At 38.8% G+C, this 16,108-nt stretch overlaps 1 protein-coding gene across 9 annotated transcripts in view; it reads left to right on the top strand.

Moving 5' to 3' along the window:
* The window catches only part of heatr5a (HEAT repeat containing 5a), a 140,802-nt gene that overhangs the window by 82,969 nt on the left and 41,725 nt on the right, over positions 1-16,108 (top strand). For 7 of the 9 annotated variants that reach the window (XM_070879036.1, XM_070879042.1, XM_070879043.1 and 4 more), the window contains 8 exons: positions 677-866; positions 4,295-4,464; positions 5,098-5,124; positions 11,836-11,977; positions 13,066-13,245; positions 13,721-13,960; positions 14,156-14,337; positions 15,803-15,871. In XM_070879036.1, coding sequence (XP_070735137.1) covers positions 677-866; positions 4,295-4,464; positions 5,098-5,124; positions 11,836-11,977; positions 13,066-13,245; positions 13,721-13,960; positions 14,156-14,337; positions 15,803-15,871 — 1,200 coding nt within the window. The remainder of the gene's footprint in view (positions 1-676; positions 867-4,294; positions 4,465-5,097; positions 5,125-11,835; positions 11,978-13,065; positions 13,246-13,720; positions 13,961-14,155; positions 14,338-15,802; positions 15,872-16,108) is intronic. The other 2 variants (XM_070879044.1, XM_070879041.1) reach the window with 1 other exon arrangement.

Here is a 16,108-nt window from a genome sequence, read left to right as displayed (position 1 = left end):
TTCAACTTCACTTATTATCATCAATTTTTGTGGAATTGCAGGATGTTTGGCATTAGGGTCAATTTATAGTCAAGCAGGAAGAAGGCTGGGTTCCAGTAGTATAAGCTAGCTGAACAGATTTTTCTTGCTGCATCACTGCCAAGGACAAAGCACCTTGTCTTCAGGTGATGCTCCAATCAGTGGTCCAGCAAGAATTGATGAAACTAACTGAGTTTTAACTGCCAGCTCCAGTTCTCAAACTTGGTTGGGAATTTACATGCTTAGGCATTGGGCTACTCTTTAACATTATAAAGTAACTAATTCATGAAAATAAATTACTATTTGAGGAACTATGTTAAAGGTAAAAGTTATGATTTAAGTTAGATACAGCTTCAATCCCTCACTCTGTAAGGTCCCAGTCTCTGCTGCCTTGAGGTACTGGTATTCCCTTGCAGAGAGAACAAAAATTAGTGCCATCACATGGCCATTGTTATGTACTTCTAGCAATCTTGACAGTCACTTGGTATTCCATGCAAAACCCAGTGAGATCGAGGAAGCTTAGAGGGAAATAAAAATAAATTCCTTCACAATGCAGAATGTATCAATGTATTAATGCATGCAGGTATTACATTTAAAAAGTATAATTCAAAGATCCAGTAGAGATATTTATAAATACTTTTCTTGTCTTCACTTGTAGACCTGGGCTCTGCACTCCTTGTCATTGTTAATAGATTCCAGTGGTCCAATGTATAACATCCATGTGGAATCAAGTCTGTCTCTAGTCTTGCTGCTGCTGTTGACTGTGCCTCCTGCTCATGCTGAAGTTCATCAAAGTTTGGGTCGTTGTTTGAATGCTCTTATTACCACACTGGGACCAGAATTGCAAGGTAATGTATTCCCAGCAGTTAAAAATTAAACCATCCTTTTTATCATAATGAGAATGCACAAAAATATTGTAAATTTAATTCCTATTGCATGATAAATTACATGTAAATTTTAGGCATTTAATATATTGGTATATATTTTGTATTAAATTGATCTATTTTACTTTCATGTTTTCCCTTCCTTATAAAGGAATGTATATTACTTTCAATGGATAATGGCGTTTGTGTGGAAATAAGAGAATTTCTGTGTTTATTTCATATAATTTTTAAATGTATTGAGTTAAAGTGAAGGCTGTTTTGTCTTTGTAAATTGCAAAATGGAGGTTGAAGACAAATGTCTACAAGATCTCAGACAGGTTGATTTGAACTGGAAATTAGTCAAGGTACAGGGATTTGGATTTAGTTGCAATGCATTTAGCAGGTATGAGAGGCTCTCAGAACATCGAGTACCTGGTCATCAGCATAATGTGCAGTATCCCCTATCTTTATCCCCTGTCTTTAGTCAGGATTGATGAGACAATCTTGACTTCAGAGGCCATTGGATTGTTAAGTACTGTCAAATCTCTGGTGTATTTAGCTCTGGGTAGAGAATGCAAACTCTTGATGGACTAGAAGTTTTCACTATCCATGTACAATATTGCATTGTGATGGTCTATGTATTGCTGTCCCAGCCAGAAAACTCGATGCTTAACAAACAGTGCAAGAAATACATCATATAAAATGTGTTTTACTCTCTTGTGGGCTGATTCTGTTTTTCTATTAAACATTATACTAACCGTATCTTATTGTGCATTATTCAACCTGTAAATAAATCTTAATTTTAGCTTTTGCATAATGGTCAGCCATGATCATATTGAATGGTGGTGCAGTCTCGAAGGGTCGAATGGCCTACTCCTGCACCTATTTTCTATGTCTAACAGTTTGCTATTTACTGCTTATCGAAGGAGTCTGGCAAATGTGCTGGGCATCCCAAGTGACTTCCAGTGTTGGATACAAGCATTATGGGCATGCTATTCCTAAAGAAGACACTCTCTGCTTATGGAAACCACCTTTTTGCCACAAGCACAAAACAAAAGTGTTAGGAAAAGGGCTGAACTTGATTGAACTAACTCCCTTTTAGCACAGTATGTATTGTTTAATAATTTCTGTTTTCAAAAAGGAATAAATTATTTTCAGATAGTTTTACAATCCTTTTATTTTATTCATGCTTTTAAAGAAAAGAGGGAGAGAGAAAACAGGGAACTACAGACCAGTTAGACTGACATCAGTAGTAGGGAAAATGCTAGAATATTATTAAGGATGTGGTAACAGGTCACTTAGAAAAGAATAATAGGATTGGACAGAGTCAACACGGATTTATGGTGGGGAAATCATGTTTGACAAATCTGTTGGAGTTTTTTTTTTAGGTTGTAACGAGCAGAATAGTAAGGGGGAAACCAGTGGATGTGTATTTGGATTTTCAGAAGGCATTCGATAAAATGTCACACAAGGGGTTACTAAACAAAATTAGGGCTCATGGGATTGGGGGTAATATACTCGCATAGATTGAGGATTGGTTAACGGTCAGAAAACAGAGTAGGAATAAATGGGTCATTTTCGGGTTGGCAGGCCGTAACTAATCGGGTGCCTCAAGAATTGGTGCTTAGGCACCCAAGTTCACAATCTATGTCAATGATTTGGATGAGAGGACCAAATGTAATATATCCAAGTTTGCTGATGATGCAAAGCTAGGTGGGAATGTAAGTTGTGAGGAGGATGCAAAGTGGCTTCAAGGGGATATAGACAGGCTAAGTGAGTGGGCAAAAACATGGCAAATGGAATATAATATGGAAAAATGTGAAGTTAGCCACTTTGGTAGGAAAAATAGAAAAGCAGAGTATTTTTTAAATGGTGAGAGATTGGGAAATGCTGGTGTTCAGAGGGATCTGGGTGTCCTTGTACACGAATCACTGAAAGTTAACATGCAGGTACAGCAAGCAATTAAGAAAGCAAATGGTATATTGGCGTTTATTACAAGAGGATTTGAGTATGAGTAAAGTCGTCTCACTGCAATTATATTGGGCCCTGGTGAGACCGCACCTGGGGTATTGTGTAGTTTTGGTCTCCTTACATAAAGGAAGGATATACTTGCCATAGAAAGGAGTGCAACAAAGGTTCACCAAACTGATTCCTGGGATGGGGGGATTGTCCTATGACTAGGCCTAGAGTTTAGAAGAATGAGAGATGATCTCATTGAAACCTACAAAATTCTTATAGGGCTTGACAGGGTAGATGCAGGGAGGATGCTTCCTCTGGCTGGAGAGTCTAGAACCAGGGGTCACAGTCTCAGAATAAGGGGTCGCCCATTTAGGACTCAGATGAGAAGAAATTTCTTCACTTAAAACGGTGTTGAATCTTTGGAATTTTCTACCCTAGTGGGCTGTGGAGGCTCAGTCATTAAGTATATTCAAACCGAGATCGATAGATTTTTGGATATTAAGGGAATCAAGGGATAGGGGGATAGTAAAAGTGGAGTTGAGGTAGAAGATCAGTCACGATCTTATTGAAGCAAGCTCGATGGGCCAAATGACCTACTTCTGCTCCTCCTTTCTTATGTTCTCGGCTAATTCTTCCCTTTGTATTTCCTGGCAAGGCTCACTTTGGTTTCTTCATGTGATTTTGCATATTTAAGAATGAGATTCTTATATTAGTTAAATGTCAGCTTGGCTACATTGGTAGCAGTCTTGCCTATGTTAAGTCCCTCCCACTCCAGGACTTGAGTACATAAGGCTTGACACTACAGTGTGGTACTGAAGGAGTGCTGCGTTATTGGAGATGTCATTTTTAGTTGAGACATAAAAACAAAAGTCCCATTTTCCTGATGGTTCAGGCTGGACATGAAAGATGCCATGGCACTATTCAAAAACATCAGCGTCTTTGCAAATATTTTTGCTTCAGTTAACCCCACCAAAAACAGATTACCTTGTCAGTCATCCTGTGTTGATTATGGGCCCTGATATTTGAAAATTGGTTGCTGCATTTACCCACGGAATAACAGTGACTACACTTCAATAAGCAATTTATTGGATGTGAAGCATTTTGTGACATCCTGAAATGTAATAATATGCTAGTTTTTATTTTTTTATTTTGTGATTTTGACAAAAGAATTAACTCTGCTATTTAAATATAACTTAAATATGCTACTATATTCACTGCATTCGAAGAAGTTTCCAGTGGCAAATTGGTGACTAGTTTTTTTTTTCCATCTTTTATGCGTTACATTGGTAAAACAAATTGATCCTGGGCAGATTTTCCTGTAAAAGTCAATGCTGGAAAATATGTATTGTCAGTGTGTCCCAAGTACCTAAGAAATTCAGTACTCACTGTTGGAATAATTACTGAAGAAAGGTGTAAATTGGAAAAAAAAAAATCCATCTGTATTTAATTCCTAGGCAACAGCACATCTGTCCCCGTGTTAAGAACTTCCTGTCTAGTTGGCTGTGCAGTGATGCAGGATAACCCGGACTGCCTTGTGCAGGCGCAAGCCATCTCCTGCCTCCAGCAGTTACACATGTTTGCACCGCGTCATGTCAACCTTTCCAGTCTTGTCCCCAGTCTATGTGTAAGTATACCATATGGAGATATACAAATTTTTTAATTTAAATTTGGATACCTACAACTTGAGTATGCCATCTATAAATCTAAGTATTGTTTGGTTGTAACCCCTGCTGATACTTGAGCCTTATGTCACCTCAGCTATACAGCTTTCATTTATTTTTAAGGAGCATGTTACGTTTCGCATGTACAGTGTCGGGCAGATTATCGCATAGATTAGCCAAATATGGGGCCCCAGATGAAACTCGCCATAAAACAGAAGAACTATACAATCGCTGGTGCAATTTTATTTAAGTGTACAGTATTGCAATATGATTTGCTTTATTACTAATGCAGTGTGTAAACATTTTACGGGACTGTTTCTTGCATTTTACCACATGTTTGTGTTTTAATGGATTGGGTTGTAAGGGAATGTCAAGTGGCCCCAGGTAGCAACAATTCTTAATCCGGCTCTTTACAGTGATTTTTTTTTGTGACCGTATGCAAACTAAGGGTAGTGAATTGGTACACAGAGTGTTTTGTGCCGTGTCAAGTTTTAGCTCGAGATGTTATGGTTGGTACCATAGTTTCCATTTGTTGAACAAATTTGACATAACCAGGATGTTGTTGTGACTGGTCTGTCATTTGTTCTTTTGTACAGGAAATCTTATTGGATAATTCTGTTTGGGTAGGTTGTCTCCCTCATTCCACCCACTTCTCCCATTCCCTTCTCCCATTCCCTCCCCCCCTCCCCCTTGCAAAAAAAAAACATTTTGGTTTGATGTGTTTGAATACCTTTTATATTGATTTGTTTTTAGCTCCGCCTTTATTAATCAACCTAACAATACTGGGCATGCAAAACAAATACAAATAAGCTGTGTGATGTAACCTCCCTACTGATAAAAAAAAACCCCTTGGCTATAGCTGTATTTGACTTAATTTTCTAATGTACTTTACTTATTTGACTAGCATCAATTGCATCTACAGGCTGCACAAAGATGGCAGTAACCAGCACAGATTAATACTGCAAATGGTTTGGCTTTTTTTTATATTATTTGCTTGATCATGCAAGAAGCTCCCCAGATCCTTGAGATTGTGATGAGAGTATGCATTTTGATAGCTGTTTGCAGGTTTTTCCTCACTTGAGATTCTTTCAACATTTTGCTGGAGTCCTGAAACTAATTGGTTTATATACCATCATCTGATGCAATTTGTGCTGCTGGTTTCCACAGACTCACTTGCAGAGGGTAATAGTTATGCTGAAGGTAAAGCCACAGGGCTACAGTTTACTTACCTGTTAACATTTGCCTGTTCTTTTGTGCTTGGTAGTAATTTTCAGCATTTTTTTATCTTTGCAGGTGAGTGCACTAAATTCATATGTAGTTTTGTGTTCAAAGCTTGATCGTGGTTCAGCTGCTTAAGATCATCATTTTATATTACAATATATTAATAAAACAGGCTCAATGATCTTTTGTGCAACGTGAAATGAATTGTTTTGACTTAAATTTTAGCACAAGTGAATTAGTGTACTTGTTCGTAACACCAATTAATATTCAGTTACAGTGCAGAATCCAATATTGAATATGCTTTGGCGGTTTATGCTGTGCAACTTCGGATGATTAAAAATAGTCAATGCACTAACGATGACAAAAGATATCAACTTGTAACAATATTCTGTTCAAATTTATACACACACTTTTACACAAATGGGGATATCCAGCAATTCCTCCTGGAAAGTACATGAGAGATTTGTGTGAAAATTGAATTGGGCTTGTTTGTTTTGTCACGCCACAGTGGATTAGCCTCAATTATCTCTGCTCATGCACAAAGAACATGCACATGATCTAGGTACTGGAAGACAGATGGTACCTGATTCAGCACCTTCAGGAGTGGACTAAGAATACACGTTTATATAAACATAGTCATCGCAGCGCTGTTTGTTTCTCTACGTTGTTATTGATCCAGATTTTGCTGCCAAAATAATGGCGAGTTTAATGGCGCTCGCGTTTATTAATATGTAAATCATCCAGCAAAGTGTGGCAAGGAAGAGATACCCTGTGAATTGCGAATCGCAACAAGTTGCTGGACAATTTGTGTCACTCTTCTCTTGCCTTCGTGAAAATGGCATCTCCCCCCTCAACCATTCATGGAATTGCGCATTAATTGCCAATTAAACTTGCCGCAGAAAGTTAGGGCTGCTACTTAACAGCGCAAGTACCTTTTTAATTAAATTTATGTTCCTACAATGCCACTCAACCCCTCTGGTCCAGAAAGGGAACAATTTAAACTGTGGCATCTCATTCCTACTGGTAGTAAATTAAAGATTTTTAAATGATTACATTTTTACTTTTTTTTTTTCTCTCACTCTTACTCCAATCTTTCTTTCCCTCTCTATTTCTCTTTATGTACCTCATTTGACTCTTAATTCGCCATATTTATTTCTCGGTCGTTCCTTTCTCTTTCTTTCTAAATCCTTAAATCTCATTGGTTAAGGAGATAGATTGATGGTCCCATTGATCATCAAAGTCCCAGATGCCCTGTTGTCCTCGTTATCAGCTTGCACTTCCAGTAAATTGCAAAGCAACATTTTTTCCAACTGAAGGAAGAGGGGAAAAAGTCCAACTCACTGGGCACCCCATGAGATGCCCAGCTCCAGCAAAACCTGGTCCATAGTGTTTGGCTATCTGATTTGGATACCTATTCTCCTTTTTTAAATGGTATTTGCATTAGTATTAGTATTTGTGTGCCCAGCATACACATACACACTCAATTCATATGCATTGGCATCTTCATTAGAATTGCAGTCAAAAAAGCTGACATTGAAGAATAGATCTGGGTTTGATAATAGATTGGGGCTTCCAACAAAAAGTTACTGTGTGGGATGTGTTCTTCCTTTTTATTTGGTTTACTGAAATGTGGTCAACCCACTGTGATGTGAAATATCTGATTCAAAAACCGTTGATTCTCAGGCAGTTCTTTGGTGACTAAGGTTATTTTCTTCTTGGTAATTTAATATTTTTAGCTCCCTTCTTGTGTTACTGACATCCCTTCCAAGGCACACATTCTTTGTCTCTTTTTAAATTAAATTGTAGACTACGCTTTCAAGGCCACAAAATGTAAAGCCCATCCCGAGATGTTCTGAGAATGTTGGCCTTCTAGTAGTAACTGTTCTTGCAAAAAGAGGGCTTGCTCGGCCACACCAAACCGCATTAAGAGTCACACCTCTAGGTCGGGTTGGTAGGCTTCCTTTCTTGAAGTAAATTAGTGAACCAGGTTTTTATGACAATCCGGCAGGTTTTGTGTTCATTTTTGTTTCCTGCTGCCAACCTACTAATTTCCAGATTCATTTAATTCAACTTCACTACATGCCATGAAGGGATCCGAACTCCCAACATCTGGTTTACAAGTCAAATACCATGTGCACGACATTACTTTACCCAGAGGTCAGACTTGAGATCTACTCTTGGGTCTCTGCAAAGTTGCCGTATAGAATAACATTGTATCGGCACAAGAAGATGAAATTGGAAAGTGTGGATGTGACCATTGCAACACAGTGTATTGAAACAGTGGTGTTTCTGCTCCACCATTATGTCCTTTTAGAATTGAGGTTCTTCACCCCAGCATTTGTTTCAGTTGAAAAGTCTGGAGAGACAACTGTCTCCGCCCACTCTAACTGGTTGTAATTTAGTTTTTAGCAAATGGAAAAAATTTTCTGTTGCCATTGTCATTTTTCGGGTGGTTGCCCTTTAAACCAACTGGGAGTCTGGGAGTTGTCTCGGAGTAGCATGTGTCAGCTTGTCACCTGATACTGAGATTCGTTTGTTCACCCCCCCCCCCCCCCCCCCGCCTTCTCTTGCCAAAGTGCCTCTCTCACATTTGAATTATTTGCCCCAGATGAGATTGGGATATTGTAACAGTTTGGTTGCTGTTAAATTGCAACAAACTGCAATCGAGAGATTGTGCTATAGGTTAAGAGCAGTGAAGTGTGACTAATTGGATAACTCAAAGAGCTGGCACAGGCACGATGGGCTGAATGGCCTCCTTTGTGCTGTATCAATCTTTGAAGTGAATTTGTTACACAAGAGTTACAGACAGTTGCTGGTCATCCCTAACTTGAGTCTGCTACTCTACTTCCACCAAACTTGAACTGTAATAGATTCCAATATTTGTAGGTATAAAAAGGAACTTCTTCCATTAAAATTTATTTTGGCTGCTTTTTCTCTGTCTTCCCTGTTGGATTTGTACCAAATTTCAATACTTTATACCTTGTTATGCGGAATTATTGCCCTTTTAAATTCAAGGCATTGTTCCTTGATAACTCTTGACGTATCTACACCAAATTAAATGCAAAAGTTTAATTACTTTTGTACACTCTGCTCAAACTTGATTGCTCCCCTGAATTTGTGATGACAGTCCTTGATTTTCTGCTTTGTCCCTTGAGAATGCAGTTACACTTAAGAGGAAGATAAGTCTAAGGAGATATATTATTTCTGCCTCTTCCCATTCCTGTTTGTTGGTGGTGGAGGGAGGTAACACAGTTCCACACAAGGCATAGAAACATAGAAACTGGGTGCAGGAGTAGGCCATTCGGCCCTTCTAGCCTGCACCGCCATTCAATGAGTTCATGGCTGAACATGCAACTTCAGTACCCCATTCCTGCTTTCTCACCATACCCCTTGATTCCCCTAGTAGTAAGGACTTTATCTAACTTCTTTTTGAATATATTTAGTGAATTGGCCTCAACAACTTTCTGTGGTAGAGAATGCCACAGGTTCACCACTCTCTGGGTGAAGAAATTCCTCCTCATCTCGGTCCTAAATGGCTTCCCCCTTATTCTTAGACTGTGTCCCCTGGTTCTGGACTTCCCCAACATTGGGAACATTCTTCCTGCATCTAACCTGTCTAACCCCGTCAGAATTTTAAACGTTTCCATGAGGTCCCCTCTCATTCTTCTGAACTCCAGTGAATACAAGCCCAGTTGATCCAGTCTTTCTTGATAGGTCAGTCCCGCCATCCCGGGAATCAGTCTGGTGAACCTTCGCTGCACTCCCTCAATAGCAAGAATGTCCTTCCTCAGGTTAGGAGACCAAAACTGTGCACAATACTCCAGGTGTGGCCTCACCAAGGCCCTGTACAATTGTAGCAACACCTCCCTGCCCCTGTACTCAAATCCCCTCGCTATGAAGGCCAACATGCCATTTGCTTTCTTAACCGCCTGCTGTACCTGCATGCCAACCTTCAATGACTGATGTACCATGACACCCAGGTCTCTTTGCACCTCCCCTTTTCCTAATCTGTCACCATTCAGATAATAGTCTGTCTCTCTGTTTTTACCACCAAAGTGGATAACCTCACATTTATCCACATTATACTTCATCTGCCATGCATTTGCCCACTCACCTAACCTATCCAAGTCGCTCTGCAGCCTCATAGCATCCTCCTCGCAGCTCACACTGCAACCCAACTTAGTGTCATCCGCAAATTTGGAGATACTACATTTAATCCCCTCGTCTAAATCATTAATGTACAGTGTAAACATCTGGGGCCCCAACACAGAACCTTGCGGTACCCCACTAGTCACTGCCTGCCATTCTGAAAAGTCCCCATTTACTCCTACTCTTTGCTTCCTGTCTGACAACCAGTTCTCAATCCATGTCAGCACACTACCCCCAATCCCATGTGCTTTAACTTTGCACATTAATCTCTTGTGTGGGACCTTGTCGAAAGCCTTCTGAAAGTCCAAATATACCACATCAACTGGTTCTCCCTTGTCCACTCTACTGGAAACATCCTCAAAAAATTCCAGAAGATTTGTCAAGCATGATTTCCCTTTCACAAATCCATGCTGACTTGGACCTATCATATTACCTCTTTCCAAATGCACTGCTATGACATCCTTAATAATTGATTCCATCATTTTACCCACGACCGATGTCAGGCTGACCGGTCTATAATTCCCTGTTTTCTCTCTCCCTCCTTTTTTAAAAAGTGGGGTTACATTGGCTACCCTCCACTCCATAGGAACTGATCCAGAGTCAATGGAATGTTGGAAAATGACTGTCAATGCATCCACTATTTCCAAGGCCACCTCCTTAAGTACTCTGGGATGCAGTCCATCAGGCCCTGGGGATTTATCGGCCTTCAATCCCATCAATTTCCCCAACACAATTTCCCGACTAATAAGGATTTAGTCGGGATATTTGTGATAGGTTAGAAAATATTCTCGGAGCAGCTTCAGAGAAATACGTGTTTTTCCCCCTCAGCCACTCTGTGTCTGAGATAGACTGAGTGCATCATAGAGCAGCTTCATTCACTAGAATTTGAGCAGTACTTTGGAATGTCCTGCTAACTGGTTCAGAGCTATACAACCCTAGAAAACAAATTATTGATTGGGTGCTACTGAGTGTAAAATATATTTCCAATAGTTACTGGGATGCAGTTCCACAGATGTCCGGCCTTTCTATAAAGGCTAGGTTGTGTTTTAGCTAATTTGCCTCCTCTGCCACTTCCCCACTCCTGAACGTACAAGTACATCTGTGGAAGAGAAGAATTATGCCCATGTTTGTTTATAATGAGGAATATTAACCTAAGGAGTAGAACCATATTGTTTCTGTCATGATCCAGGTACCCAGCAAGTGTTCAAGACTTTAAAGCTCCTCCTACTGCAGTTGAAAAGTGAGCCGGACAATGGTTTCATTTTCCTCTCAGGTTTTGCATATTGTTTTCCTTGTGCATAGGGTGTCTGACTTTTCTTCCCTCGTGTCCTGAACACTATTATTGAAGCTAAACAAGGGGCTCACTCAACAAATCATTTCTGGTGCTGGAAGGTTTTCTCATGACCTTTTCTACTGCTGAAAAAACTTACCCTTAAATTCCTCTTCAATTTTGTGCTAAATTGAAAAGTACGTATTCTTTGTTTTTTTTAAATTTAGAATGCACAGGGACATTTCCAGTGATTAGCATTATGACTTCACTTCTGCAAATTCAGCTTGTACTGGACTAGATAAACTATGTGATAAGTCTAGGATGGTAAAAATTAATCTATTCACAATCGGGCATGAATTATGAATAGATTTCGATGAAGCTTAATAATAAAGTGCTGATTATACAACAACAACCTGTATTTATATAGCGCCTTTAATTTAGTGAAATGCCCCAAGGCGCTTCACACGAGTATTAGGAGATTAAAAAAATTGACACCGAGCCGCATATGTAGAAATTAGCGCAGGTGACCAAAAGCTTGGTCAAAGAGGTAGGTTTTAGTAGTATTTTGAAGGATAACCTATCCATCATCATAGATTTGAGTGTGTATTTGATTCCAGTGTTTCGTTTTGTTTCGTATTGCATTATCTCTGCCCAAGGTAAATTGTTTTCACTTTAGTGGGCTTTTCTCTTTTAGATAAACCTCTGCAGTTCACACCTGTTGTTGAGACGTGCTGTGATTTCATGCCTACGTCAGCTTGCGCAGAGGGAAGCTGCTGAGGTGTTGGAATATGCCATGGCTCTTGCCAAGGAATCCAATAAAGGAAGTTGTAAGCTTGGTAAGATGTTTGGTTTCGAGCTGTAGAAGTTCTGATTTTGGTATGCAGTCAAACCCATCAAAAACAAACTCTGAAGGCATCAGTTTTTCAACAACTTGCATTTGTATTGTGCCTTTAAAATATTAAAGATGCAAAAGCGCCTGGCAGAGCCAGAAATAATTGGACACCACGTTCTAGTAGTAGAAGAGTTAGGTGTGGTTACTGAAGTCAAAATCAAAAAGGTATTTTTGAGGAGGCTGTTGAAGGAGAGAAAAGTGGTAGCAAGGCAGAGGAGTTGCAGTGCAATACATCCTGTGACAGCGGATCCTACTAAACCGAGAGAATCAATATTTTCATCTGTTTTATTTAATTTCTAACTTATTGTACTACAGTACTTCAGTCATAAATACTGTCTTAGTATTGCTGCAAGTTGTTTATTGAACAGCAGCAATTGCTTATCAACAGCTTTGACTAGAATGTATTGTCAGAATTAGTGACTTTAGTATTGAGCATAATTATCACTGGTATTAAAAGTCAATTTTTATCGTCTCACAAACCAGAAGATGGTGCTGCAAATTAATAAAAATGGCCCCCACTAAATGGATTTTCACTGGATATTTGTGTTATTTTTGCTTAATTTTTATAACACAATGTAAAGAAATGTGTAATTGCCTTAGATTGCCAACTTCAAGAAAGCTGAAGGAGCCATTCTGTCCCTGTCTACAAAATTGTGCATTGCCACAAATTTAAAAATACTGCTGGTTCAGTGTGCCATGGTCTATACTATGACATGATCGCAAATGGAGAATAAAACGTTCTCTTCAATGTCCCATCATAACATAATTTATGTTTTTCAAAATATTAACATGAATGCAATCCGAAGTCTCTGGTATGTTTCAGAAATGTTCTGCAATGTAGTATTCATATTTAGCAAGAGAAGCACCAAAATTAGGTGCCAGGGAGATCTACTCGGATCAGCTTTTATCCTACAAAATTAAAATTACAGTCCGAGAACTGGAGATGCAAAATAGAATGAAGTCCTGCCGTCTTCACTATCAACCAGAAAACTTGGCTGTGGACAAGAATGGTGACCTTGTCTTTATTTTCAGATGTTAACATTAGTGAAACTGGGCTGGAAGGAGCCCTTTTCAGCTTACTGGACAGGGAATCAGACCAACGACTTTGTCAAGACATTCGGGAAACTCTAAGCCATATCCTATCATCCATGGCAGTTGAAAAGCTTTCTCATTGGTTAAAGTTATGCAAAGATGTTTTATCAGCATCAGCTGGTGAGTTCAAGTCTTTAATATGGGAAATGTGTCAGTCTCCTGTCAAGCAGGAGAAATTGGGTTTATTGCACTCTGACGTTGAAGATTTTTTTTTAGTCGCTTTCCTCTTTGTTGACTTCCACCTATTAAGAACCATTTATATCTGATGAGATCTGTAGCCAAGCGTTTATAATTGTGTGGGAGCAGCATGGGTGACCTTCCAATCTTCCCTTCGTCTGGGAAAGTATCTGACCTAGAATTATTGTCTTGCTGTGATGGCATGGCTGCGTTTGAGAATTAAGAGCGTGTATATGTGCTCCACTCATCTGTGGTGGAACTATTATAAAAGACTCCATGTTAAAATCTAATCAGTATATTGTGTTTAAATTTAAAATTATATTTTTGTGCTATTTGCATGCAATTATTTATTTTCAGTTGCAAATTAATGTTGTATCTTTTTTTTTAATATATAAATTCTGATCATTTTATACCCCAGATTTCACCACCACAGCACCAGTAGACACTACTCAGGAAGAGGAGGATGATAGGGAAGATGATGTTTCAATATTTACCTCAAGAAAAGATGACCAATTCCAGCCGATCATCACACCACGCTGGCCTACAAGGGTGTTTGCAGCAGAATGTGTATGTCGAATTATTACTCAGTGTGAGAACACAGATGCTGCTCATTTCGACATGGCCATAGCTCAGGAAAGGAAATTGAAGCACCCAAAAAGTAAGTGATTATGTAGGGCCCTGAAAAATTAATTATTCCTTTTGGAATATAAGGTAGCTTATTCAGAAGGATGTTTATATCTACGCTCATTTTAATATTACAATTATCAAAATGTGGAAGGGTTTTACTGCAGAGGATTTTTTAATGTTTTATTCATATTAAATACATTATGAGCACAACTTTTTTAATTTCCAGGTGATTTCTTAGTGATCCATCTGGCAGATTTGATCCGCATGGCTTTCATGGCTGCCACAGATCACAGTAATGCTCTGCGGCTTTCTGGCCTTGAAACACTACTTGTCATCATCAGGAAGTTTGCAACAGTCTCCGAGCCAGAGTTTCCTGGTCATGTGATCCTTGAACAATACCAAGCAAATGTAAGTAACCGAGAAAGTACTTCAACTTATATGCTGCTTTTGGTGTCATCTGGACGTCCCAATAATGCTTTTCAACCAATGTACTTCAAAATAATCCAATCACTGCTTTCTGGACAAAGACAGGAATTCATTTGCGCACAGCAAAGTCCCACAAGCAGTGAGTGAATGAGGAAAATATATTGAAATATTTTAATGCTTTTGTATTTTGAGAATTATTTTGTTTCTTACTTCATCAGTGCTTAAAGCTGTAACTTCAAGCATACTACACTATTTTGAAAAGTTTATAAACATCCTGTTATTCAGCCTGGCATTCTAAAATATTCTCCCTAATAATCTCCACCTTGCTGCATCTCTCCCATCCTTCAAAAAGCTTCTTTAAACCTACCTCCTTGATTTCACCTTAAGTCATCACCCCTAAATGTCTTGTATTATTGGTGTTTTTTTTTTAAATGTCTTTGAAGTATTGCAGTAAAAGTGCAAGTTATTGTTGGGACAAAAGCAGACAGGATTTCTGTTCCTGATCACTGTCCATTGATTCCTGCTGGCAAAGATGCATGTGTGAATAATGGATGAAGAGAGGGTAAACAGCCTGCAGATTGTCACTCTAGTTGAAGAATCGCCACTTGGTGAAGTACTCATCAGCTGCTGCCACCTTTGGAACCATAAGCAGGATCTTTAGAGAAGGAAGGGAGAAAATTGTGGGCAAAAAATTATGTAATGGTAACATAATGTTTATTGACTGTGATACAGCAGCATTTGTACAGAGTTGAACTCTGAAATGAATTCCTGCCAGTAAGTGCACAGGAATCAAACTTGTTTTCAAAAGCAAATTTGTAAATTTTCTGAACAAGCCAATACAACGTCTTACTGGTGTTTGCACTAAGTTAATTTGCGTACAATTGTTTTCAACATATTCTTAAAATTGTGCTTTTTGTATTGGGCTGCTCATAGACACAACCACTGACAAAATAATGATAGGTACACTGACCTGGTCATGTGCCTTCACTCACTGTACTCAAGCTAATCATTCTTGAAAATAAATTTGAACAAAATTATCTGATGGTGGTTCTGAATTTTTTCGTATTGGACCCCACTAAAAATGACTTTTTTCTTACACTAATAAAATTGTTGTCCATAATTGAGTAAAATGAAAAATTAAACATTTATTTATAATACTTGTTCATTTTCTCCCTTTTCTTTTGGCTCCCAGACATGTTGATGTCCCTCCTATAATATACTTACCTTTTGACTTCTTCATTTTATTTTGCTCTGTTTACATATGTAATCTCTGTTTGATACGTTGCAAATGACAATTGAGGTTGGAAACTATGTCTTTTGAGCTTGCAACACAAGAGCAGTATTGTGATTTGATCTCTTCAGACACCTTTTGTTATAATTTTGATAGATTTGTATTGCTTTCAACAAGAAGGAAAAGCTAGGATGATCATTCTAATTTGGCTTTCAGGTTGGAGCAGCACTGAGGCCTGCATTTTCCCCCGACACCCCACCTGATGTTACTGCTAAGGCATGTCAAGTAAGTGCTTCACTTCTTTATTTTGTAGCACTAACATGGCATTTGCCATTCTCTTCTTAAATGGTTTTTCCATTTTCAGCAGTTTAGATTTGCAACAGAAGCAGTATATGATCTTTCTGCACTTTTAATATGGTGGAGGGAAAAATTTGATCTTAACATAACATGTAATCTTATCACTGTTAAGCGCTGCACACTTAACCTTATTGTGCCATACTAGAGATTTCAGCTGAATTCTAA

Source organism: Pristiophorus japonicus, chromosome 4, assembly GCF_044704955.1.
Source record: "Pristiophorus japonicus isolate sPriJap1 chromosome 4, sPriJap1.hap1, whole genome shotgun sequence".
Lineage (NCBI taxonomy): Eukaryota > Metazoa > Chordata > Chondrichthyes > Pristiophoridae > Pristiophorus > Pristiophorus japonicus.
Note: the sequence above shows the minus strand (reverse complement) of the source record. Positions and strands in the feature narration are given on the sequence as shown.